The sequence below is a fragment of the Pristiophorus japonicus genome, chromosome 19, assembly GCF_044704955.1.
Source record: "Pristiophorus japonicus isolate sPriJap1 chromosome 19, sPriJap1.hap1, whole genome shotgun sequence".
NCBI lineage: Eukaryota > Metazoa > Chordata > Chondrichthyes > Pristiophoridae > Pristiophorus > Pristiophorus japonicus.
The window spans coordinates 86,168,032-86,195,418 of record NC_091995.1 but is presented as its reverse complement, the minus strand read 5'-3'; the positions used below and the strand labels follow the sequence as shown (position 1 = coordinate 86,195,418).

At 47.7% G+C, this 27,387-nt stretch overlaps 2 protein-coding genes across 2 annotated transcripts in view; one reads left to right on the top strand and one right to left on the bottom strand.

The window, feature by feature from the left end:
- Window positions 1–27,387, bottom strand: part of LOC139230008 (cdc42 effector protein 1-like) — a 109,376-nt gene that overhangs the window by 13,174 nt on the left and 68,815 nt on the right. The window lies entirely within an intron of this gene.
- LOC139230010 (galectin-2-like) overlaps window positions 3,604–27,387 on the top strand; it is a 32,962-nt gene continuing 9,178 nt past the window's right edge. The window contains exons 1-3 of the mRNA XM_070861725.1: window positions 3,604–3,630; window positions 22,687–22,763; window positions 23,839–23,998. Of these exons, the coding sequence (XP_070717826.1) occupies window positions 3,625–3,630; window positions 22,687–22,763; window positions 23,839–23,998 (243 nt within the window). The 5' untranslated portion in view covers window positions 3,604–3,624. The remainder of the gene's footprint in view (window positions 3,631–22,686; window positions 22,764–23,838; window positions 23,999–27,387) is intronic.

Genomic DNA, 27,387 nt, shown 5'->3' with positions numbered 1-27,387 from the left:
CTTGATTCCATTGCGGGTCATGAATTCTTTGAATTCAGCACTGGTGAAACACGACCCATTGTCGCTGACTAGGACATCAGGCAGGCCGTGTGTGGTAAACATGGCTCTTAGGCTTTCAATGGTGGCCGTGGACGTGTTTACAGACATTATTACACATTCAATCCATTTTGAATATGCATCCACGACAACCAAGAACATTTTGCCTAGAAATGGGCCGCATAGTCAACGTGGATCCTCGACCACAGTTTGGAGGGCCACGACCACAAACTTAGCGGTCCCTCTCTGGGTGCATTGCTCAGTTGAGAGCAAGTGTTGCACTGGCGCACGCATGACTCTAAATCTGAGTCGATGCCGGGCCACCACACATGGGATCTGGCTATCATTACAGTGCCTGGGTGGGTGCTGTGTAGGTCACGAATGAACATTTCTCTGCCTTTCTTGGGCAAGACCACGCGATTACCCCACAACAGACAGTCCGCCTGCAAGGACATTTTGTCCGCTGGGACGCTGGAGCAGCTCCCATGGAGGACACAGTTTTTTTTACCAAGGACAGTAAAGGATCTGGCAGGCCGTAATGGGTGACTTTTCGTTTTCGAATGCATCCATTACCTTGAGCAAGTCTGCAGGCTGTGCCATTTTCACCCCGGTGGTGGGCAATGGTAGCTGACTGAGAGCATCAGCACAGTTCTCTGTGCCCGGTCTGTGGCGGATTACATAGTTGTATGCTGACAGCGTGAGCGCCCATCTTTGGATGTGGGCAGAGGCATTGGTGTTAATCCCTTTGCTCTCAGAGAATAGCAATATGAGCGGCTTGTGATCAGTTTCAAGCTCAAACTTGAGACCAAACAAGTACTGGTGCATTTTTTTTACCCCGTAAACGCATGCCAGAGCCTCCTTTTCAATCATACTGTAGGCCCTTTCGGACAGATTCCTGGGCGCATAAGCAACCGTTTGCAAAATCCTCGATTCGTTAGCCTGTTGTAACACATACCCGACCCCGTATGTCGACGCATCGCGAGCTAGCACTAGTAGTTTACATGGGTCATACAGGACACAACAGATTTTTGGCTTTCTCAAAGGCAGCCTCTTGTGAATTCCCCCACACCCAGTCAGCTCCCTTGCGCAGTAGCACATGTAGGGGTTCTAGCAAGGTGCTTAACCCGTGTATAAAATGACCAAAATAGTTGAGGAGTCCCAGGGACGACCGCAGCTCCGTCACGTTCTGTGGCCTCGGCACATTCTTGATGGCCTCCGTCTTGGCGTCGGTGGGTCTGATGCCGTCTGCTGCGATTCTTCTTCCCAAGAACTTGACCTCCGGCGCCAGGAAAACACACTTCAAGCGTTTCAACCTGAGTCCCACGCGATCCAACCGACTAAGAACCTCTTCCAGATTCTTCAAGTGCTCAATGGTGTCCTGACCTGTAACCATTATGTCGTCCTGAAAAACCACGATGCGAGGGACCGACTTTAGCAGGCTCTCCGTGTTCCGTTGGAAGATTGCCGCGGACGACCGAATCCCGAACGGGCATCTGTTATAGATGAACAGAACTTTGTGCGTGTTGATGCAGGTGAGGTCTTTCGAAGATTCCTCCAACTCCTGCGTCATGTAGGCTGAGGTCAGGTCCAACTTGATGAACATCTTTCCTCCAGCCAGGGTCGTAAATAGGTCGTCTGCCTTGGGTAATGGGTAGTGGTCCTGCAGCGAAAAACAGTTAATTGTTACTTTATAGTCCCCACAAATTCTGACTGTGCCATCACCTTTAAGTACCGGGACAGTCGGACTAGCCCACTCATTGAATTCCACCAGCGCGATGATGCATTCTCGCTGCAGCCTGTCCAGCTCAATTTTTACTTTCTTTTGCATCATATACGGTATCGCCCGTGCCTTGTGGTGGATGGGTCGCGTACCGGGAACCAAATGGATCTGCACTTTCGCCCCTGAGAAGCTTCCAATGCCTGGCTCGAACAACGATGGAAATCTGCTCAGAACCTGGGCACATGAGGCGTCGGCGGCGGACAAAAGCGCTCGGATGTCGTCCCAGTTCCAGCGGACTTTTCCCAGCCAGCTTGTGCCAAACACCCCTTGGCACAATCCACAGGGGGAGTTCGTGCACTGCTCCATCATAGGAGACTTTGACTTCTGCACTGCCAATTACAGGGATCAGTTCCTTGGTGTAAGTTCTTAGTTTGGTGTGAATGGTACTCAGCTTGGGCCTGTGTGCCTTGTTGCACCACAGCCTGTTGAAGGCCTTTTTGCTCATTATGGACTGGCTCGCACCTGTGTCCAGGTCCATGGATACCAGAATACCATTCAGTTCAACTTTTAACATTATTGGTGGACATTTCGTGGTGAAGGTATGTACCCCGTTTATTTCTGCCTCCTCGGTTCGAGTCTCCAATTCAGCCTGATCCACAGTGGATCGATCTTCCTCTGCAACGTGGTGGTTTGCAGCTCGCCTGCAGATTTGCTGGAGGTGTCCCATTGTTCTGCAGCCATTGTACGCATAGTGCTTGAAGCGGCATTGATGGGCCCGATGATCACCTCCACAATGCCAACAGGGTGTTAACTGCCTCGCATTAACGATTGATGGCAGACTCTGGGTCATCTGAGCTCGTGCAGCAGCCGGCGTGTACGTTCTGCCATGTATATCCCTGCTCGGAAACAACATTACTTTGTGCACAGTACTGGCCGAAACCTCCTTATGCTGCGAAATTTGTTCGGTGTTATCGCTGGTGGACATAACTGCCTGGGCTATCGTTATGGCTTTGCTCAGATTCGGAGTTTCAACAGTCAATAGTTTGAGAAGGATTACCTCATGGCCAATGCCAAGCACAAAAACGTCTCTCAGCATTTGTTCTAGGAATCCATCAAATTCGCAATGTCCTGCGAGGCGCATTAGTTCGGCGATGTAGCTCGCCACTTCCTGGCCCTCCGACCATTGACACGTGTAGAACCAATACCTCGCCATCAAAGCACTTTCTTTAGGATTTAAGTGCTCCCGGACCAGCGTACACAATTCTTCATAGGATTTAGTTGTTGGTTTTACCGGAGCTAGAAGATTCTTCATGAGGCTGTAGGTTGTTGCCCCACAGACAGTTAGGAGGATCACCCTTCGTTTGGAAGCGTTTTCGTCCCCTTCCAGCTCGTTGCCCACGAAGTATTGGTCGAGTCTCTCCACGAAGGCCTCTCAATCGTCCCCTTCTGAGAACTTCTCCAGGATACCAACTGTTCTTTGCATTTTCGCACGGTTATTCGTTATTTCGTCGCCAATTGATACGCTCATAATAAAGGATGAAACTGAGTACTGTGAGCAATGAGTAAGTGTGACCTTAACTCCTTTAATAAGACTCCAGAGTGCAGGTACCGCGTGGGTGTCCTGCTTCTATACAGTGCTCCCAAGGGATGCTGGGATTCCTTGGGACTCCAATAGGTAGGCCCTCTGCTGGTGGTGTGATACAGGTTGCCAAGGGTTAAATACATGACAGTTACAAATCCTGATCAATGATTAACAACAATAACTTCCTTCAGCTGGTATATATGCTCTCCCCTTTGTTACGTTCCATCTCTTCCCTGGAGTTCCCCTGCACTTCTCACCTACTCGAGTCCCCAAAAGAGTCGGAAAGATGGCAGTGAGTAGAATACAGTGCAAATTTCGGGGAGGATGGCATTTTGTCTTTGTAATTATGAGAGGTGTGGAGTAACAGAGGGACCGCGGAGTGTATGTCCACAGATCCTTAAAGGTAGCAGGGCAGGTCGATAAGGTAGCTAACAAGGCATTCGGAATGCTTTCCTTTATTAGCCGAGGCATGGAATACAACAGCAGGGAAGTTATGCTTGAACTGTACACAGCATTAGTTAGGTCACAGCTTGAGTACTGCATAGAGTTCTGGTCACCACATTACAGGAAAGATGCGATTGCACTGACACGGTAGGAGGATGTTCCCTGGACTGGAGAATTTTAGCAACGAGGAAAGATCGGATAGGCTGGGGTTGTTTTCTTTGGAACAAAAGAGGCTGAGGGGAGACCTAATTGTGGTGTATAATATTATGATGGACCTAGATAGAGTGGTTAGGAAGAATGTATTTCCATTCACAGAGGGGTCAATAACCAGGTGGCATAGATTTAAAGTAAGTGGTAGAAGAATTAGAGGGAGACGAGGAAAAAAATGTCGCCCAGAGGGGTTGGGAGTCTGGAACTCACTGCCTGAAAGAGTGGTCTAGGTAGAAACCTTCATTGCAGCTAAAAAGTACTTAAAGATATGCACTTAAAGAGCCGTGACCTACATGGTTATCGACCTAGTGCTGAAAGGTGGGATTAGGCTAGATAGCTCATTTTCGATCAGCACTGACACAATGAGCTGAATGGCCTCCTTTTGTGTTGGAATATTTTAATAATTCGACGATGATTCTAAGGTGAAAGGCCAAGGCACTTTTACAGGGCACTGCCAAGGTTGAAAAGTTAAGGACAAGTTAAAACAGAGGTGCAGCAAGTTTGACATTTTCTTTTGCTTGCAAAACAAAACTGCATTGAAGGACAAAAAGTTAATCTCCCGCTTGTCTGAAAAATATGGGAGTAGATTTTATGGCACACTCAGGATAATTATGCCAGGCACAACACTTCATAAAATCTATGCCGTAATATTTTATAGGAATGAAAGTGCAGTGTGGGGAGGATTGATTTAGGCAAAGGCATCGAGGGTTGAAGGGCAATTTGATCGAGGTGTTTAAAATGTTAAAGGGATTCGGTTCCAGCTGGAGTATTGTGTCCAATTCTGGGCACCACTCCTCAGGAAGAGCGTGAAGGCTTTGAAGAGGGTACAGTAGAGATGTACGAGAAGGGTTCCAGAGATGGGGATTACAGTTACACGGATAGACTGGAGACGCTGGGGTTGTTCTCTTTGGATCAGAGAAGGCTAAGAGAAGATTTGACTGTTTAAAATGGGTTTAGATAAGAGTAAATAAAGAGAAACTGTTCCCAATGGCTGAAGGGTCAATAACCAGTGGACACAGATTTAAGGTGATTGGCAAAAGAACCAGAGGCGAAACCAGAGAAGAAAAACCTCTTTACGCAGCGAGTGGTTAGGATTTGGAATGCACGGCCTGAGAGGGCGGTGGAAACAGATTGAACAGTAGCCTTCATAAGGGAATTGAATAAATACTCAAAGGAGAAAAAATTGCAGAGATATGGGAAAGAGCGGGAGTGGGACTGACTGGATTGCTCTTCGAAAGGGCCGGTGCAGACTCGATGAGCCGAACGGCCTCTTTCTGTGCTGTACTGTTCTATGATTCTATAATTCAATCGGGTAGATATGGAGAAACAAATTCTTCTGGTGGGGGAATCAAGAGCAAGGAGACATAATCTTAAAATGAGTGCCAGGTGATTCAGAAGTGAAATCACACAAAGGGGCTGGATTTTCGGGTATTCTGCGCTCCTTTTTTTGCTCCGAGCGGCGACAATGTCGGCGGTGAGGTGTTTTGGGCGAGTGATCAGCCTCCAGAGCCCTGCAGGCATCCCTGGGTCCAGTTTTGCGGCGGCCTGGGACAATTGGAGCTTTCAAGACTGAGATCGCTGCACTTTTGTTAGGTAAGGGCATCAAGGATTATGGAGCTATGGTAGGTAAATGGAGTTGAGGTATAGATCAGCCGAGAGTCAGTGCACACGGTAGTCCCAGGTAGGTGGCATTAATGTAAAATTAATTTCATTCTTGCTGTTAGGATTTTGGGGGGAAGAAAACATTTCTCCCCCATCCCTCCTGAAGGCGTTGACTCACACTGGGAAATGGGTCCATTAACATCAATATCTCAACAGTAGCTCATTCAAGTGTCCATACATCTGTGTGTGGGCAGGTTAATCAACTGCTGAGAGTTATTACTCCTGAACAGGCATGAGGGGCTGAATGGCCTACTCCTGTTCCTACGTTCCAGAGCCGAATCATGTCTGTCTTTCACGTTCACATGTGAAACCTTCCAATAGGGGTTAGAACATAAAAATTAGGAGCAGAAGTAGGCCATACGGCCCCTCAAGCCTGCTCCGCCATTCAATAGGATCATGGCTGATCTTCCACCTTGACTCCACATTCCTGCACGATCCCTTGATTCCCTTAGTGCCCAAAATGTATCAACCTCAGCCTTGATTATACTCAACGACTGAGCATGCACAGCTCTCTGGGGTAGATTCACAACTCCCTGTGTGAAGAAATTCCATCTCAGTCTTAAATGGCTGACATGTTATCTGGAGACTACTATGGGTGTAATGTATGCACCTGTGAGTATGCGCACAGGTTTGTAGAGCTGTTGCATTGTGAGTGGCTTAGCCAGTCATGGAATGTTTACAAGACTCAATAAAACCCCAGTCAGTTGGGTCGCGGTCATCCATGATGAGGTATGTAATTGTGAGCCTAGTGGATGAACTGGTAACTGTGCTTGTTAAACGTTTGTTAATAAGCCAACTGGTTATTAATAGCAATGTGTTGCTATGAATTCTTAAGCAAAGAACCCATGAAGCAAATACATTACAATGGGTTACTGGACTACGGCCATTCGTGGAAACCCTGGCTGTGTTTTCCTCCTTCTCTAGCCCAGAAACGTTGAAGCCAGTTGTAATGCTCAAGCCTTCAGCTAGCTCAGCACACACTGGGGAGTGAAAATGGTGGCATTCTGGTCACAGTACATTGGGGAAATAGACGTTACATTGTCAAGCTGGTTGGTATCCTCAGTCTGCTACAATACTTGTTAAAGGCGGTGTGGTACATTTTGTAGTAGTCCCCTATATAATGCACCTAGTTCCTGTTTGCTTGTTCATCATTGGTGTAAAAATTAAAGTATTTTCTGGGCCCATGCTCTGGAATATCCTCCCCAACGAAAGACTTGAATTTATATAGTGTCTTACACGTCCACCAGACATTGCATTGCAGCTAATGAAGTACTTTTTTGAAGTGTAGTCACTGTAGGAAATACAGCAGCCAACTTGCACACAGCAAGCTCCTGCAAACGGCAGTGTGATAATGACCAGATAATCTGTTTTAGTGATGTTGATTGAGGGTTAAATATTAACGCAGGACATCCAGGATAACTCTGCTGCTCTTGCTCAAAATAGTGCAATGGGATCTGTTAGGTCCACATGAGAGAGCAGATGGGGTCTCGGTTTAATATCTTATCCGAAAGACGGCACCTTCGACAGTGCAGCGCTCCCTCAGCAGTGAACTGGGAGAGTCAGCCTAGATTTTATGCGCGCAAGTCTCTGGAGTGGGAATTAAATCCACAACCTTCTGACTCAGGCAAGGGTGGTATCAACAGGTATTAAGCCCCCTATTTGCATACACCAAGGGCCTAACGGCCATTTCAGGGGCTAATCCTGGATGTCTATATATCAGCCTTTACCAATATGGTGGGCAGCGCATTATGGCGTGGAATTTGTCTGCCATAGTGGACACTTAGGCACCCATTTTACGCCTGTAAAACGGGCGCAGAGCCCATTAATTTGTTGGCCAGAAACTTTTAAAAGCCAAGCTTGGTATCACCTAACTGCTGCTCCTTGAGCTTCTCTCCTCCTCTCTCCAAGCTGGCTGCTGTCCTACACTGTGGGCGTGACCCTTCGCCCAGGTTTGTCAATCATTTTTGATCCAAGCCACTTTCCAATTAACAAGATGGGAGTGATCAGATCCATCACAACTGCTTCTCTGCTCAACAACAACAACTTGTATTTATATAGCACCTTTAACATAGCAAAACATCCCAAGGCGCTTCACAGGAGTGTTATAAGACAAAACAAATAAATTTGACACTGAGCCACAGAAGAAGAAATTACGGCAGATGACCAAAAGCTTTGTCAAAAAGGTACGTTTTAAGGTGCGTCTTAAAAGAGGAAAGAGAAGTAGAGATGCGGAGAGGTTTAGGGAGTTGTAATGTATTTGCTTCATGGGTTCTTTGCTTAAGAATTCATAGCAACACACTGCTATTAAGAACTAGTTGGTTTATTAGCAGAGGTTTAACAACCACACTACACATTATCAGTTCATCCACCAGGCTCACAACCACCCGCCTCATCGTGGATCCCCTGAACCCAACTGGCTGGGGTTTTATTGAGTCTTGTGAACATTACGTGACTGGCTAAGCCACTCCCAACTCACCAGCTCTACAACTATTTTGTTGTCACCAGCTCTAAACCTGTGAGCATACTCACATGTGCATTCATTACAGGAATGAGTTCCAGAGCATAGGGCCCAGGCAGCTGAAGGCACGGCCACCAATGGTTGAGCAGTTATAATCAGAGATGCTCAAGTGGGTAGAATTTGAGGAGCGCAGATTTCTCGGGGGGTTGTGAGGCTGAAGGAGATTACAGAGATAGGGAGGAGCAAGGCCATGGAGGTATTTGTAAACAAGGATGAGAAGGATGTTCCTCTACATTCCCATGTTCCCAAGGGGAGCCAACATTTTGCAAGTAGATGCCAATAAGATGAAACACTTCCCTTATCTGGTAATGACTGAGTCAGTTTCCTGCTGTCCTGGATTACACCATCTATCTTGAGGGAGTCACAGGAGTTTGACTTGCTGATGTGGCAGGTAATGGTACCAATAAAATCATTAACTAAATGGTATTGTATTGCAATGAGCAACAGTCACCAAGAACTGGCAATGAAAAGTATTGTTAAATGATAAACCTTTTATTTAAAGATAGTGTAATGAGCATAACCTTGAGTATGCTCACAGGTTTGTAGAGCTGTTGCTATTGGGGACTTGGCCTGAAGGGTGTTGCAAGGGGCAGTCCTGTGCAATCGTTTTTTAAGTTGGTTCATGGAATCCCAGGCCGCCTGTAATTTCTGCGGTCTGGAAGAGAACGTGTTCCATATTTATGTTGAATCTGCGAGTCCCTGTTCCAATATTTGAAGGGGCTGCTCCTCAAATTCTGGTTGTGCTTCAGTCCCACGCTCCTGATCTTTGGACATCCTGTGCGGAGGGAAGCGGGCAGGTCCTAAAGGATCCTTTACTACAAGATCATTTATTAATCCTGCCTCATTACACAATACCAGATCTAGGATAGCCTGCTTCCTGGTTGGTTCCGCAACGTACTGTTGAAGGAAACTCTGCCAGATTCACTCTATGAACTCTTCATCAAGGCTACCCTGGACAATTTGCTTTGTCCAATCAATATGAAGGTTGAAATCGTCCATGATTATTGCCATTCATTTTTTACAAGCCTCCATTATTTCTTGATTTATACTCCGTCCAACGGTGTAGCTACTGCTAGGGGGCCTATAGACTACACTCACGAACGACGTTTCCCCCTCATTATTCCTTATCTCCACCCAAACCGATTCAACATCTTGATCTTCTGAGCCAATATAATTTCTCGCTAATGCACTGATCTCATCCTTTATTAACAGTGCTACCCCACCTCCTTTTCCTTTCTGTCTGTCCTTCCGAATTGTCAAATACCCCTGAATATTTAGATCCCAGTCCAGATCACCTTCCAACCACGTCTCTGTAATGACCAACAGATCATACCCATTTGTATCTATTACTGCCGTTAATTCATCTATTTTGTTACGAATGTGACGTGCATTCAGATAAAGAGCTTTTAAATTTGTTTTTTTACCATTTTCCCCTGCTTTGACCCCCACTTTCTGATTCGCCGTTATGTTTATATATTCTGTCCCTTCCTGGCATGCTCTGGTTTCATTTCCCCCAGTGCTGCCCTACTCCATTACCTTCTTCTTATTCTTTGACTTTTTACACTTTCGCCCATCTGAATCCTCCCCCCCCACGAATTAGTTTAAAGCCCTCTCTACAGCCCTAGTTATTTGATTTGTCAGGACCCGAGTCCCAGCACGGTCTAAGTGGAGCCCATCCCAACAGAACAGCTCCCTCTTACCTCAGTACTGGTGCGAGTACCCCAAAAACCACAACCCATTTTTTCCACACCAGTCTTTGAGCCACGTGTTTAACTCTCTGATCTTATTTACCCTATGCAAATTTGCTCATGGCTCAGGTAGTAATCTAGAGATTATTACCTTTGTGGTTCTGCTTTTTAATTTGGCCCCTAGCTGCTCATACTCCCACAGCAGAACTCTTTCTTTAACCTATCTGTCATTGGTACCCACGTTACCCATGGCAATTGGATCTTCTCCCTCCCACTCCAAGTTCCTATCCAGCCCAGAGGAGATTTCCTTAACCCTGGCACCGGGTCAGCAACACAGCCTTCGGGACTCACGCTCTCAGCTGCAGAGAACAGCATCTATCCATCTAACAATACTGTCTCCTACCACTACAACGTTTCTTTTTACTCCCCCCACTTGAATGGCCCCCTGTACCATAGTGCTGTGGTCAGTTTGCTCATCCTCCCAGCAGTCCCTGCTCTCGTCCACACAGGGAGTAAGAGCCTCGAATCTGTTGGACAAGAGCAAGGGCTGAGGTTCCTCCATCACTACATCCTGGGTCCCCTTACCTGCCTCGCTTGTAGTCACACCCTCCTGTCCCTGAGCATGGACCAAATTTGAATTAATTAATCTAAGGCATGTGACTGCCTCCTGGAACACAGCATCCAGGTAACTCTCCCACTCCCTTATATGTCGTGGTGCCCGCAGCTCGGACACCAGCTCATCAACGCGGAGCCGATGTTCCTCGAGCTGCAGACACTTGCTGCAGATGTGGTCGCCGTGGACTTCAATGGAGTCAACTAGCTCCCACATGCAACAGCAGAAACACACCGCCTGTCCTGACATCTTTAATGTATTTTGTTAATTAAGTTTTCATGTTTTGTTTTTAATCCCAGCTCTTAATTCAAACCAATGCCCCAGAAAAGAGAGAAAAACGACCAACAAATCACTTCCTTTCTTTCCTGTGACATCAAACTTTGATTTTGGTTCTTTCTACTTTTTGTCTTCAGGTGAGTCGGTGTTTGGGCTCTCACTCTCGCGCTGTTTGGTGGAGTGCCACTTGGGCGGCACTTGGGCGGAACTTAGCTTTCGCCAAGTTCGGGGCCTTAGAATGTTAATTACGGATAATGGGAAGTTGCTTTCCATACCATAGCTGTTGGCACTCTGATGCTGGAACAATTTACATTCTGTGTGCCCAACAAGGGGCCGAGCTGAACAGACAATACACAGGTCCTAAGAGCTTCACTTTTTCATTTAAGATCGTAACTCCGTCTGGTGCTTCAGCAAACCAATGAGTAACACCCATGTTGTGTTCTTGCATACTCTAATAATGACTCCATGAGGCAATGTGTTGTACTTGACCATCGTCCTTTATTTGTTAACTCCAGAGTGAGGATCACACCTGGTGGCCTGCCTTTTATACTAGGCCAGGCACACCTGTATAGGTAACCTACAAGTCTCCCACTGCTGTGCCTCTGGTGGCACACCTTGTGATAGTACCAATAGGAGCCATGTATGATACATGACATCACTCTCCCCTAAGCCTTTAATGCAAATCGCCTCTGCATTGATTGTGCTCTGGGCTTAGTTCTATTTGGGCTCTATCTGGTTGACCCTTGCAAGGTCGTTTCAATCTTGGGTGAGTGGTTGGTGCAGTAGAGTGCTGGTGGTTGCTGTTTGTGTGTGTTCCTGAACACTCCATTCTCCCCACCCCCCACATATAGATTATGCCGGAGGCTCATTGCATTCATGTACATTCAAGTTCAGAAAAACAAGTTTGCATTACATTTGTAGTTCTGTTGTGAGACAAGTACGTTCGACTGGTGATGTACATTATTGATGCAGTGACCGGTGCGTAAGGACAAACTAGTTCCAGAATTGCTGGATGGTGTCCCTGCAGTCTGGTGGCAGCGCGGTGCCCAGTGCTGGCAGTGGGAACGCAGTTAGCTCAAGTTGCCTGCTCTTGGGGCTGTTGCTGTGGTTCCTAGCGTCGGGCAGGTTCACAGATGCCTGTGACCTCCCTGTCCTTTCTTTGCGCCCTGAGTCACTGCTGCTCCCTCAGGAGCTGTTGTCTAGTAGTGCACAGGGAACTGCTAACTTATAGCCTGGGCGTTGTTTGGTTTGGTATCCTGTCTGGTCCCGGTCCCCTTTGGGGGAACTATGGCGGGTGGCCCTTCGTTTCCGGGTATGGCCTTGATGGAGATGGGATCTGGGGGCTGCGCCTTAGCACAGTTTGCTCTTTCAGGCTCTTGGCGGTTGGTGCCATTGGGTGCCTGAGAGGTGGAGCCGATCAGGGACAGGGTTTCGATACCGGTGCCGTTACCCTGCTAAGATCGCTTGCTCTGCAGCTCGTGTGTATTGGCTGCTTGTGGCCACACTCCATGGTGCATAATTCTGGTCCCCAGGACGCACTGATCCCCGGGACGCAGGCTACAGCATTGGGTAGCTCGCTGGATCTGTGTGCTCCCGATTGGTGTCCGCCCGCTGCATTGACTTTGCAGTTGAAATCCTACATCGCACAACTTTTCATTCCTTATTGTGGATATTCTGTAGCTCCGATCGTGATCGCGCGACTTTTCCTCACAGCCAATGCAGCGGGCAGACACCAATCGGGAGCACACCGGTCTAGCGAGCTACCCAATGCTGTAGCCTGTGTCCCGGGGACCAGTGCATCCCGGGGACCAGAATTATGCACCATGGAGTGTGGCCACAAGCAGCCAATACACACGAGCTTCAGAGCAAGCGATCTCAGCAGGGTAACAGCACCAGTATCGATACTCCACCCCTGATCGCTCCACCTCTCAGGCACCAATGTACACAATTCTGATCATCAATTACACATTTTCATGATCGCGCGAATTTTCCTTGCTTATTGCATGTACACAACTCTGATCGTCAGTTACACATTTTGTCTCTAACTTACAGTTGTTATTACATTGCTTGAGTGTGTGGAACTGTCCCTTTAATTGTAGTAGGTTGCAGGCCTTGCTTTCTTTACCCCAATCCTCTTCTCCGTTTGGTGCCACGTGTTGTTCCTTCAGCGCTGCAACTCATGGTCTGGCCGTGGTCATCTTTTTCTTCAGCGACTCACCTTGTGGTTTGGGCGCCATCTTTCCTCCATCCATGATGCCGATTGCGGTGATCTTCTTTTCCCCGGGCTCTACCACCAAAGCTGAGAAGTCACCTTTGGATCCGATTTTCTTCTCTGGAGTCCTGCCACTGGACCTGGAAAGTGCGTTTTGGTCGTCTCAGCTGGATCATCTCCGCGCAGTCATGCTGAGCGGTCTGTGCCTCGGGTGCTGAGCTGGTCTGCTCCCTGGTGCCGGGTCCACCCTCAAGTGAGGGCTTGCTGTGCCTCCCACTTCCAATGGATCTTCTCCATCCACCTTCTGCCAAGTAGCGTTGGTCCATCACCTGCAACAATCCACAGAGGTAACTTGTGCACCGCGCCATCATGTAGTAGCTTTACATTCGCACTACCAACAACTGGGATAAGTTCATCCGTGTAGGTGCGCAGCTTTGTCTGAACCGGGACCAACTTGGGTCATTCAGCTTGATTATCCCATAGCCTCTCAAAGGCTTTTTGATTCATTAGTAACTGGCTCTCCTCCGTGTCCACTTCCATGAAGACTGGAATGCCATCTACCTTGACTTCCATCCTCAACGGGGAACACTCGGTGGTGCAGGTAAACATGCTATATACCTCATCGTGTGGCTGAGCTACCTCTGTCTATTGTTTCATAATCCGAGCTGGATTCATAGCCATCTGCAGACTCTTCATCAACACAGTGAGTCATATTTCTCTTACACATTCGCTGGAGGTGGCCCTTTGTGCTGCAACCCTTGCACACATAGTCTTTAAAGCGGCACTGGTGAGCCCTGTGATTCCCTCCACAATGCCAGCATGGAGCTACTCGATTAGCCCCCCTCGGCCGACTCTGAGTGACGGGACTCGGAGGTCTGTTCTCTCTTCCCCTGAGAGGATTCACGTTCTACAGTCCAGCATCTAAACGATGCCATTCCGTGCACAGTACCTGCCGGGTTTGAGTCCTGAGGGTGAGTCATCTGCTGGTCGAGGTCATGAATGCCTGGCTCACGGAGATGGCCTTCTGCAGTGTGACTGTGGTATCCACCGACAGTAGCTTATGAAGAAGGCCCTCATGGCCGATTCCAATGACAAAAATGTCCCGCAGCGCTTTGTTGAGGTGGTTGTCGAACTCACACGGTGCTGCCAGCCTCCTGAGGTCTGCGGTGTATTTCGCGATTTCCTGGCCTTCGGGCCGTCAGTGGGTGTAGAACCGGTGTCTGGCTGTGAGGATGCTCTCCTTGGGCTTGAGTTGCTCATGGATCAGAGTTACAAGCTCCTCGTACGTCTTGGTCGTTGTCTTCGTTGGTGCCAGCAAGTCCCTGATAAGGCCCACAACTGGTTAGCAAGATAGCTCTGCGCTTATCAGCCAGTGTGGCCGGGTTGTCTCCTGCCAGGTCATTTGCTGTGAAGAAATGGTCGAGCCTCTCCACAAAGGCGTCCCAATCATCACCATCGGCGAACTGCTGCAACGTACCAAGGGTAGCCATTTTCGCATGAACGTTCGTAATCTCGTTGCCAATTGTTGTGTCTTTGGATGTTCTAATAATTACTCCACGAGGCGATGTGTTGTACTTGAACTGTAGTGACCGTAGTCCTTTATTTGTTAACTCCAGAGAGAGGATCACACCTGGTGGCCTGCCTTTTATACTAGGCCAGGCACAACTGTACAGGTAATCTACAAATCTCCCACTGCTGTGCCCTCTGATGGCACACCTTGTGAGAGTAGCCATGTAGGATACATGACAACCCATAGTGAGGGAGGGGTCAGGGCACACTATGGCTTTTCTTCTCTCTCCCTTTGTGTGGCAGTCTGAGGCAGTAAGACACAGAGGCATCTCTCTCTCTCAAGTCTGTCAGACATACGGACAGAGGGACACCAGACTGAAGAATGAACACATAGAGCTTGCAATATACAGGCACCAGTTAGTTCAGGGACAGCTAACTTGTGAGTGACAGCGCCACATGGCGGGAGAAGTGCTGGGAGTTGAATGAGACCCACTGGGAAAATGGTTTTGAGTGAAATTTATGGAATGAAATTTAGGTTGGGTCCTGATTCCACTGGGTCTCCAGCCCTTTTTTTAGCTTCATACGTCCGTAACCTCATACCCGGAGTACTTGGCTGGATGACTTCCCTCACTACAAACGCCACCATATTGCTAGATTTTGTGCCCTACCTCTGGAATGGGATTTCAACCTAAAACTTTCCGACAACAACTATTTGCATTTATATAGTGCCTTTAATGTAGTAAAACGTCCCCAGGTGCTTCACAAGAGCGAAAATTTGACACCTAGCCACATAAGGAGATATTAGGACAGGTGACCAAAAGCTATGTCAAAGAGATAGGTTTTAAGGAGCATCTTCAAGGAGGAGAGAAAGGTAGAGTGCAATAGGGGATGCTCAAGAGGGCAAAATTAGAGGCTGAGAGGCTAGATTGTTATTAATATTTTATTCTTATTGGATTTATTCAGTGTTAACCACATTTACAACATTGTGATCATTCCTTCATACCATGTAATCATTCCTTTATCGGCCTTTAGTGGCTGAAGTTAAAGTCATCATTAAAGACATTAACAACATTGTTATTATTCTATTATACTTTACAATCATTCCGTTACCATTAATTAGTATCAGAAATTAAAGTTCAATTCGTCTCCCATGACAAAGGCGAGATTGCTACCACTGCGTCATAGCATAACACTTCGGATATTGGAAGAAGGGATGTCACCATCAGCCCTTTAAATATCGAGTGTTAAGAATCAAACTTTCATGTCCCTTTTTGTTAACTTCGTTATGTTCGTAACTTTTTTAAAATTCCTGCCTGGGGTATGGGTGTCGCTGGTAATTTATTGCCCATCCCTAATTGCCCTTGAGAAGGTGATGGTGAGCCGCCTTCTTGAACCGCTGCAGTGTGCTGAAGGTTCTCCCACAGTGCTGTTAGGGAGGGAGTTCCTGGATTTTGACCCAGCAATGATGAAGGATCGGCAATATATTTCCAAGTCAGGATGGGGTGTAACCTGAAGGGGAACTTGCAGGTGATGGTGCTTCCATGCATCTGCTGCCCTTGTCCTTCTAGTTGGTAGAGGTCGGGGGTTTGGAAGATGCTACCGAAGAGTTTGGCAAGTTGCTGCAGTGCATCTTGTAGATATATGACCTCATTTCTCTCATCTGGAGGGAGGAGAGCATGCTGGGAGATCTCAGAGATGCAGTGATCGTGACCATCTTTAAAAAAGGGGACAAGTCCGACTGCGGCAACTACAGAGGAATCTCCCTGCTATCAGCCACTGGGAAAGTCTTCGCTCGAGTCCTCCTCCACCCTCTTCTCCCTGTGGCCAAGGAGTTCTTCCCGGAGTTACAGTGCAGATTTTGTCCCCTATGGGGCACAATGGACATGATTTTTACAGCACGACAGCTGCAGGAAAAATGCAGGAAACAGCGCCAGCCCTTATACATGGCCTTCTTCGACCTTACAAACGCCTTTGACACTGTCAACCGCAAGGGTCTCCTCCTCCGTTTCGGATGCTCCCAAAAGCTCGTCACCATCCTCCGCCTACTCCACGACGACATGCAGGCCGTGATCCTTACCAAAGGATCCAATAGAGACCCAATCCACATCCGGACCTGGGTCGAACAGGGCTGCGTTATCACCCCAACCCTCTTCTCAATCTTCCTCGCTGCCATGTGGGAACCTATTCAACCTTCGTCATCTCCAGGCCAGGTCCAAGACCACCCCAACCTCTGTCGTCGAGCTACAGTACGTGGACGACACCTGCGTCTGCGCACATACAGAGGCTGAACTCCAGGACATAGTCAACGTGTTTACTGAGGCGTACGAAAGCATGGGCCTTACGCTAAACATCTGTAAGCCAAAAATCCTCCACCAGCCAGTCCTCGCCTCACAGCACTACACCCCAGTCAACAAGATTCACGGCGCGGCCCTGGACAACGTGGACCATTTCCCATACCTCGGGAGCCTTTTATCAACAAGAGCAGACATTGATGACAAACTTCAACACCGCCTCCAGTGTGCCAGTGCAGCCCTCGGCCGCCTGAGGAAAAGAGTGTTTTACGATCATGACCTCAAAACTGCCACCAAGCTCATGGTCTACAGGGCTGTAGTAATACCTGCCCTCCTGTATGGCTCAGAGACATAGACCATGCACAGTAGACACCTCAAGTCACTGGAGAAATACCACCAATGATGTCTCCGCAAGATCCTACAAATCCCCTGGGAGGACAGACGCACCAATAATAGCGTCCTCGACCAGGCCAATATCCCCAGCATTGAAGCACTGACCACACTTGATCAATGTTGTGTATCTGTAAAGCATGCACTCCCATGTTCCACCACCAGGGAATGCATCCCCTGAAGTCCCAAGGGATCCCAGCATCCCTTGGGAGCACTGTATATAAGCCGGCCCCTAAGGCCTGTTCCTCACTCTGGAGTGTCTTAATAAAGACTGAGGTCACTGTTACTTTAACCTCCCTGTGCACAGTCTCATCTGTGTTAGGAACACAATAACTGGCGACGAGTATATGAATCTAACGCAAAGATGCAGCAAACTGTGGGCATCCTGGAGAAGTTCTCGGAGGATGAGGACTGGGAAGTCTATGTCGAATGGCTAGACCAGTACTTTGTAGCCAACAAGCTGGACGGAAAAGGAAGTGCTGCAAAAAGGAGAGTGGTCCTCCTCATGGTCTGCGGGGCACCGACCTACAGCCTCATGAAGAATCTTCTGGCTCCGGTGAAACCCACAGATAAATCGTATGAGGAGCTGTGTACATTGGTTCGGGAGCATCTTAACCCGAGGGAGAGCGTGCTGATGGTGAGGTATCGGTTCTACAGGTGCCAGCGATCTGAAGGTCAGGAAGTGGCGAGCTACTTCGTCGAGCTAAGGCGACTTGCAGGACAATGTGAGTTTGATGGCTACCTGGAGCAGATGCTCAGAGACTTTTTTGTACTGCGCATTGGCCACGAGACCATCCTACGAAAACTTTTGACTATAGAGACACCGACCCTCAGTAAGGCCATTGCGATAGCACAGGCATTTATGTCCACCAGTGATAACACCAAACAAATCTTTCAGCACACAAGTACTAGCAATGTTCATAAATTAACGGGAACTGTGTTTGCGAGCAGAAATGTACAGTGCAGAAACCACGAGTCTGCAACTGCCAGCAGGCCTCAGGTGACCCAGATGACTCAGAGTCCCCAACAAAGGATGAATACAAGGCAATTCACACCTTGTTGGCATTACGGAGGCTTCCATTGTGCCTATTCATGCCGCTTCAATGGGTATGTTTGCAAGAGCTGTGGAACAATGGGACACCTCCAACAAGCTGCAAGCTCTGCAAAACCTGCACAGCACCACGTGGCAGAGGAAGATCGGTCCATGTTGGATCAAAGCAATTTCGAGCCTCAGAAAGAGGAGGCAGATGCTGAAGTACACGGGGTGCACACATTTTCGACGTAATGTCCACCTATAATGCTAAATGTAAAATTGAATGGTTGACCCGCAGCCATGGAACTGGACACTAGTGCTAGCCAATCCATCATGAGTAAAAAGATGTTTGAGAGACTGTGGTGCAACAAGGCACTCAGACCAGCCCTGAGCCCCATCCACATGAAACTGAGAACATACACCAAAGAGCTCATCACTGTCTTGGGCAGCGCCATGGTCAAGGTCACCTACGAGGGCACGGTGCACGAACTGCCACTCTGGATTGTCCCGGGCGATGGCCCCACACTGCTTGGAAGGAGCTGGCTGAGCAAAATCCACTGGAACTGGGATGACATCCGAGTGCTATCACATGTCGATGAGGCCTCATGTACCCAGGTTCTGAACAAATTTCCTTCCCTTTTTGAGCCAGGCATTGGAAACTTTTCCGGGGCGAAGTACGGATCCACTTGGTCCCAGAGGCACAACCTATTCACCACAAGGCGCGAGCGGTACCTCACATAATGAGGGAGAGAGTGGAAATCGAGCTGGACAGGCTGCAACGCGAGGGCATCATCTCTCCAATGGAATTCAGTGAATGGGCCAGCCCGATTGTTCCAGTACTCAAAAGTGATGGCACGGTCAGGATTTGTGGCGGTTATAAAGTAACTATTAATCATTTCTCGCTACAGGACCAATACCCGCTACCTAAGGCAGACGACCTATTTGCGACGCTGGCAGGAGGCAAGACATTCACCAAGCTCAACCTGACTTCGGCCTACAGGACGCAGGAGCTGGAGGAGTCTTCGAAGTGCCTCACCTGCATCAACACGCACAAGGGACTGTTCATCTACAAAAGATGCCCGTTTGGAAGTCGGTCGGCTGCAGCGATCTTCCAGGGAAACATGGAGAGCGTACTCAAGTCGGTACCACGCACGGTGGTTTTTCCGGACGACATATTGGTCACGGGTCGGGACACTGTCGAGCACCTACAAAACCTGGAGGAGGTCCTCCTTCGATTGGATTGCGTCGGGCTGCGGCTGAAGAGGTCGAAATGCGTCTTCATGGCAACAGAAGTGGAGTTTATGGGGAGAAAGACCGCGGCGGACGGCATTCAGCCCACAGACGCCAAGACAGAGGAACACGCCCAGGCCACATAACGTCACGGAGCTGAGGTCGTACCTGGGACTCCTCAACTATTTTGGTAACTTCCTACCGGGGTTAAGCACCCTCTTAGAGCCTCTACATGTGTATTGCATAAAGGTGAGAACTGGGTATGGGGAAAAAAACAAGTAATTGCTTTTGAGAAAGCCAGAAACATTTTATGTTCCAACAAGCTGCTGTATTGTATAACCCGTGTAAAAGACTTGTGCTAGCATGTGATGTGTCGTCGTACGGAGTCAGGTGTGTATTACAACAAGCTAACATTGCGGAGAAGTTGCAACCTGTCGCCTATGCCTCCAGGAGCTTGTTTAAGGCCGAGAGGGCCTACAGCATGATTGAGAAAGAGGCATTAGCGTGTGTGTTCGGGGTAAAGAAAATGCATCAGTAACTGTTTGGCCTCAAATTTGAGCTGGAAACCGATCACAAGCCCTGTTTGCAGAAAACAAGGGGATAAATACTAATGCCTCAGCCCGCATACAAAGATGGGCACTCACGCTATCAGCGTATGACTATACCATCCGCCACAGGCCAGGCACCGAGAACTGTGCGGATGCTCTCAGTCAGCTACCATTGCCCACCACAGGGGTGGAAATGGCGCAGCCTGCAAACTTGTTGATGGTGGCGCAGCCCGCAGACTTGTTGATGGTCATGGAAGCATTTGAAAATGATAAATCATCTGTCACGGCCCGCCAGATTAGGCCTTGGACCAACCAAGATCCTCTGCTGTCCCTAGTAAAAAACTGTGTACTGCATGGGAGCTGGGCCAGCATCCCCGTTGAAATGCAAGAGCTAATCAAGCCGTTCCAGCGGCGAAAGGACGAGCTGTCCATTCAGGCAGACTGCATGTTGTGGGGTAACCGCGTAGTGCTATCCAAAAAGGGCAGGGAGATGTTCATCTCGGATCTCCACAGCACACACCCGGGTATAGTAATGATGAAAGCGATAGCCAGATCCCATGTGTGGTGGCCCGGTATCGACTCTGACTTAGAGTCCTGTGTACGGCAATGCAGCGTGCGTGCTCAGTTGAGCAACGCGCCCAGAGAGGCACCACTAAGTTTGTGGTCCTGGCTCACCAGTGCCGAATTTAAAGAATTCATGACCCGCAATGGGATCAAACATGTTACCTCGGCCCCGTTTTAACCAGCCTCCAATGGGCAGGCAGAGCGGGCAGTACAAACCATCAAACAGAGCCTTAAACGAGTCACAGAAGGCTCACTCCATACCCGACTGTCCCGAGTACTGCTCAGCTGCCGCACGAGACCCCACTCGCTCACAGGGGTGCCCTTGGCTGAGCTACTCATGAAAAGGACACTTAAAACCAGACTCTCGCTAGTTCACCCCAACCTGCATGATCAGGTAGAGAGCAGGCGGCAGCAACAAAATGTAAACGATGGTCGCGCCACTGTGTAACGGGAAATTGATCTGAATGACCCTGTGTATGTGCTAAACTATGGACATGTTCCCAAGTGGATCGTGGGCACGGTGATAGCTAAAGAAGGGAGAAGGGTGTTTGTAGTCAAACTAGACAATGGACAAATTTGCAGAAAGCACCTGGACCAAACGAGGCTGCGGTTCACAGACTGTCCTGAATAACCCACAGCAGACACCACCTTTTTCGAGCGCACAACACACACCCAAAGGATCAACGACACCACCCTGGACCAGGAAATCAAACCCATCACGCCCAACAGCCCAGCAAGGCCAGGCTCACCCAGCAGTCCTGCAGGGCCAACAACACGCCAGCCCAGCGAGGGCACAGCCAACACACCAGAACAGACATTTGTACCGAGGCGGTCCACCAGGGAAAGAAAGGCTCCCGACCGCCTCACCTTGTAAATAGTTTTCACTTTGACTTTGCGGGGGGAGTGATGTTATGTATCTGTAAAGCATGCACTCCCATGTTCCGCCACCAGGGAGCGCATCCCCTGAAGTCCCAAGGGATCCCAGCATCCCTTATGAGCACTGTATATAAGCCGGCCCCTAAGGCCTGTTCCCTCACTCTGGAGTGTCTTAATAAACCATGAGGTCACTGTTACTTTAAGCTCCCTGTGTGCAGTCTCATCTGTGTTAGGAACACAAAAATCAGCTCCTCTGGGCAGGGCCACATTGTCCGCATGCCAGACACGAGACTCCCAAAGCAAGCGCTCTACTCGGAGCTTCTTCATGGCAAACGAGCCAAAGGTGGGCAGAGGAAATGTTACAAGGACACATTCAAAGCCTCCCTGATAAAGTGCAACATCCCCACTGACACCTGACAGTACCTGGCCAAAGACCGCCCCTAAGTGGAGGAAGTGCATCCGCGAGGACGCTGAGCACCTCGAGTCTGATCGGCGAGGGCATGCAGAAATCATGCGCAGCAGCAGAAGGAGCATGCGGCAAACCAATCCCACCTACCCTTTCCCTCAACGACTATCTGTCCCACCTGTGACAGGGAATGTGGTTCTCGTATTGGACTGTTCATCCACCTAAGGACTCATATTAAGAGTGGAAGCAAGTCTTCCTCGATGCCTGTGATGATGATGAGATGGTACATGCTTCAGACACAATGCGCTGGTGGTGGAGGGAGTTAATATTTAAGGTAGTGGATGGGGTGCCGATCAAGTGGGCTGCTTTCTCCTGGTTGGTGTCAAGCTTCTTGAGCTCGTAATGATCGTGACTGTGGTTTTGTATGAAAACACTCGGAAGTATGCACTACGAGGATATGTGTGTGTGCGCATCCGTGTACTCGGGGAAATGGTTGTGCAACTCCATCCCTATTCAAAAGTGAAATTCTATGGGGTTTTATATCATTCAGGATTTTGTAATGTATTTGCTTCATGGGTTCTTTGCTTAAGAATTCATAGCTATTAAGAACTAGTTGGTTTATTAACAAAGATTTAACAATCAAACTACACATTACAAGTTCATCCACTAGGCTCACAGCTGCATGCCTCATCGTGGATGACCAAAACCCGACTGACTTGGGTTTTATTGTGTTCTGTGAACATCATGTGACTGGCTAAGCCACTCACAATACAGTAGCTCTCCAAACCTGTGAGCATAGTCACAACAGGTTACTTTTAAATAAGAGAGAAAATATTGTATTATATTAATATTGTTTTCTTTGCAACATCAAAAAACAGTTTGAAATGCATAACATGGATATGAAGCAAGGAGACACTCTGAAGATTAAAGGGAAGGTTACAGATGATGGTGACAGGTAAGATTAAAGTTTTCTTCCGCCCCCCCCACCCCCCCACCCCCGCCCCCCCCCGCTCCCACCCCCCGCCGCCCCCACCACTTCCATTTCTTAACCGAATGCAGGATGAGGAGAAATTTCTTCACTCAGAGGGTAAACAAAAAAAGCGTGCGTTTCAGTATTAAGGCTCATCGGGGTTCGTTTTCCACTTAACCACTTGGGTGGTAACCTGACGGATCAGATCATCTGCCCATTATCCTTCCAACTTCTAGGGAATACAACCCTAATTTGGATAGTCTCTCCTCGTTACTTAACTCTGGAAGTCCGGGTATCATTCTGATAAACCTACTCTGCACTCCCTCCAAAGCCAACCCATCATTTTAGTCGTGAGTACCTCACAATACAGTATGTAGGAACTAATGATAATTAAAGGGACTGTTTCATTTACCTTGAGAGAAAAAATGGATGTTGCCAGGACTGGAGAATTTTAACCAGGAGGAAAGATGAGATAGGCTGAGGTTGTTTTCTTTGGACCAGAGGAGGCTAAGGGGAGACTTGATTAAGATGTATAAAATTAACAGGGGCCTAGATAGAGTGGATAGAAAGGACATATTTTCCATGATAGAGAGGTCAATAATCATAGATTTAATGGAATATTTAGGAGGTTTTGAAGGGAATCGAGGAGAATTTTGTTCACCAGAGGATGGTGGGGGTCTGGAACTCACTGCCTAAAAGGGTGGTAGAGGCAGAAAACCTCACCACATTTAAAAAATCCTTGGATGTGACCTACAGGGCTATGGACCAAGAGCTGGAAAGTGGGATTAGGCTGGAAGGCTCTTTTTCAGCCGGCGCAGACACAATGGGCCGAATGGCCTCCTTCTGTGCTGTAAATTTCTATGACTCTACGATTCTATGCTATGATTCTGGGACGTACAGCATGGAGTCTGTCACTGTACTCACAGTTACCAACCTTGCTTACTGTTCTTCTGTGAATAAGCCACAGACACGCACCGGCGCAGAAAGGCACGGCATATTTCCAGGTTGACTGAAACCCGTGGTGCAGACAGCTGATTCTCTGCTTTCTTTCTGGCTACAGATTTGCAGTGAATCTGGGGAGCTGCGCGGACCACATCGCCCTGCACTTCAACCCTCGTTTCGACGACGTCACGATCGTCTGCAACTCCATGTGCAATGGTAGCTGGGAGAGCGAGCAGAGAGACTCCAACTTCCCCTTCAGCAAGGGGGTGGAGGTCAAGGTAAAGCGGGGTGGGGGGTGGGGGAGGGACGGGACGGGGCGGCTGGGCTGCACATCACTCTGTGAGGTAACCTCGCCGCCCTTTGAAGATAGTGAAAGGATCAAACTATAACACCTGTTTGAAATAGCCAAATTTAAGACTATCTCTGGATGGTCACTTTAATAATCAGGATCAACTGTAAACCAATCTGGTGGATATATTTGGTGGATGTGTTTAACCAGAGTTTAAGACGGAATATAATACATTAGTTATACAGCAAAAACATATGACCGTAGCACGTAGTTAATACCGATCCGATCGAACAAACAGCTGGCACACGTGAGCAGTTCTCTGGCTTGCAGTCTCTTTCCCTTTGTCCAGAGTTTCCTTTGGTAAAGCATGAGACCACTCGAAGAGTGTTCGACCAGCTCAACCTCTGTTTCACTCTCCGCTCACACCATTTGTGTTGAACAGATCTCTAAGTGTTACTTTTATTCTCTTTTTACGGGTGGGCCTGACCTGGGATATTGATGACACCTTTTGACCCATTGAGGTTCCCTAAAAACTTGCTATCCAATAAGGCATCTAGCTCTTTGTCTCGATTCTTGAACTAAAGATGTCTTACAATTTTGGCCACATGTCTTGTTTATTCTTCCCAAGGTTTCTTTGGTTTCAAATTCGTATCTTATCTCTTTCGTCCATATCCTGCCTTTGATGCCATGAGGCCAAACCAGAAAACTGCTCGCTTCAGAGTGTTACCTCCTTTATGACATAACAAATGTTTATCACATTGTCTTAAAGATACATAAACAAAGTTGAAGTCTTAACTTGAAAACAACAGATAACAGCTGTCATAGTGCAGAATCTCAGCAGGGTACCAAAACATTAGCATTTCTAAGCATCTAATACCTTTCTGAGGAGACATTTTGGCTCCAGTTCAAAACAACGCTTTAAATACAATATCCTTCGTATTAGTTTTAGACAATTTGAACCCCTGATTTCGAACACCTCCAACCCCTCCAAGTCTGATCTCACAGTTTACAGATGTAGGGCCAGGCATACATCAAAAAATTGTCGGTATATATTACAGCTAATAGGAGGGCAGTGTACTGTACTGTGTTAAAACACTCATTTTCCATCTCCCTGGTTCTTTACATCGCTGAAGAGGCACAGTTATTGGTCTGTATTTCAAAACAAGAAGGTTAATTCTAATATCAATGTTCAGAGTGTCTGCTGACACCGCTGTGTGAGCAATGAGTTGGAGGCGGGGCGAGACTCGCAACAGTCTATTTTATAGCAAAAAGAGTCTATCGAAACAGCACACTACAGCAAACAGTCTACAGAGTCTATTTAAACAGAGTCTCCGTGAACTACAGCAAACAGTCTACAGAGTCTATTTAAACAGAGTCTCAGTGAACTACAGCAAACAGAACTCATGGCTGAAACTAGGTGTGATTTACAGGGGAAATTACCCAATCATATCCATTCTGGCCAGGAATAGAGGTGTCATATGCAGCCATGTTTGTTGGCTGATTCACTGCTCCTAACTCTCTGACAGTGACCGGTGCTATATATTCACACATATATATATATATATATATATAGGTACTGGCAATTATTCAACCTACAGGCCCAAGGTATCATAAGAACATAAGAACATAAGAATTAGGAACAGGAGTAGGCCATCTAGCCCCTCGAGCCTGCTCCGCCATTCAATAAGATCATGACTGATCTGGTCGTGGACTCAGCTCCACTTACCCGCCCTCTCCCCGTAACCCTTAATTCCCTTATTGGTTAAAAATCTATCTATCTTTGACTTGAAAACATTCAATGAGCTAGCCTCAACTGCTTCCTTGGGCAGAGAATTCCACAGATTCACAACCCTCTGGGAGAAGAAATTCTTTCTCAACTCGGTTTTAAATTGGCTCCTCCGTATTTTGAGGCTGTGCCCCCTAGTTCTAGTCTCCCCTACCAATGGAAACAACCTCTCTGCCTCTATCTTGTCTATCCCTTTCATGATTTTAAATGTTTCTATAAGATCATCCCTCATCCTTCTGAACTCCAAGAAGTAAAGACCCAGTCTACTCAATCTATCATCATAAGGTAACCCCCTCATTTCTGGAATCAGCCTAGTGAATCGTCTCTGTACCCCTTCCAAAGCAAGCACATCCTTCCTTAAGTAAGGTGACCAAAACTGCATGCAGTAGTCCAGGTGCGACCTCACCAATACCCTGTACAGTTGCAACAAGACCTCCCTGCTTTTGTACTCCATCCCTCTCGCAATGAAGGCCAACATTCCATTCGTCTTCCTGATTATCTGCTGCACCTGCAAACTAACCTTTTGGGATTCATGCACAAGGACCCCCAGGTCCCTCTGCACCACAGCATGTTGTAATTTCTCCCCATTCAAATAATATTCCCTTTTACTGTTTTTTTTCCCCAAGGTGGATGACCTCACACTTTCCGACATTGTATTCCATCTGTCAAACCTTAGCCCATTCGCTTAACCTATCCAAATCTCCTTGCAGCCTCTCTGAGTCCTCTACACAACCCGCTTTCCCATTAATCTTCGTGTCATCTGCAAATTTTATTGCACTACACTCTGTCCCCTCTTCTAGGTCATCTATGTATATTGTAAACAGTTGTGGTCCCAGCACTGATCCCTATGGCACACCACTAACCACTGATTTCCAACCGGAAAAGGACCCATTTATCCCGACTCTCTGCTTTCTGTTCGCCAGCCAATTCTCTATCCATGCTAATACATTTCCTCTGACTCCGCGCACCTTTATCTTCTGCAGTAACCTTTTGTGTGGCACCTTATCGAATGCCTTTTGGAAATCTAAATACACCACATCCATCGGTACACCTCTATCCACCATGCTCGTTATATCCTCAAAGAATTCCAGTAAATTAGTTAAACATGATTTCCCTTTCATGAATCCATGCTGCGTCTGCTTGATTGCACTATTCCTATCTAGATGTCCCGCTATTTCTTCCTTAATGATAGTTTCAAGCATTTTCCCCACTACAGATGTTAAACTAACCGGCCTATAGTTACCTGCCTTTTGCCTGCCCCCTTTTTTAAACAGAGGCGTTACATTAGCTGCTTTCCAATCCGCTGGTACCTCCCCAGAGTCCAGAGAATTTTGGTAGATTATAACGAATGCATCTGCTATAACTTCCGCCATCTCTTTTAATACCCTGGGATGCATTTCATCAGGACCAGGGGATTTGTCTACCTTCAGTCCCATTAGCCTGTCCAGCACTACCCCCCTAGTGATAGTGATCGTCTCAAGGTCCTCCCTTCCCACATTTCCGTGGCCCGCAAATTTTGGCATGGTTTTTGTGTCTTCCACTGTGAAGACGGAAGCAAAATAATTGTTTAAGGTCTCAGCCATTTCCATATT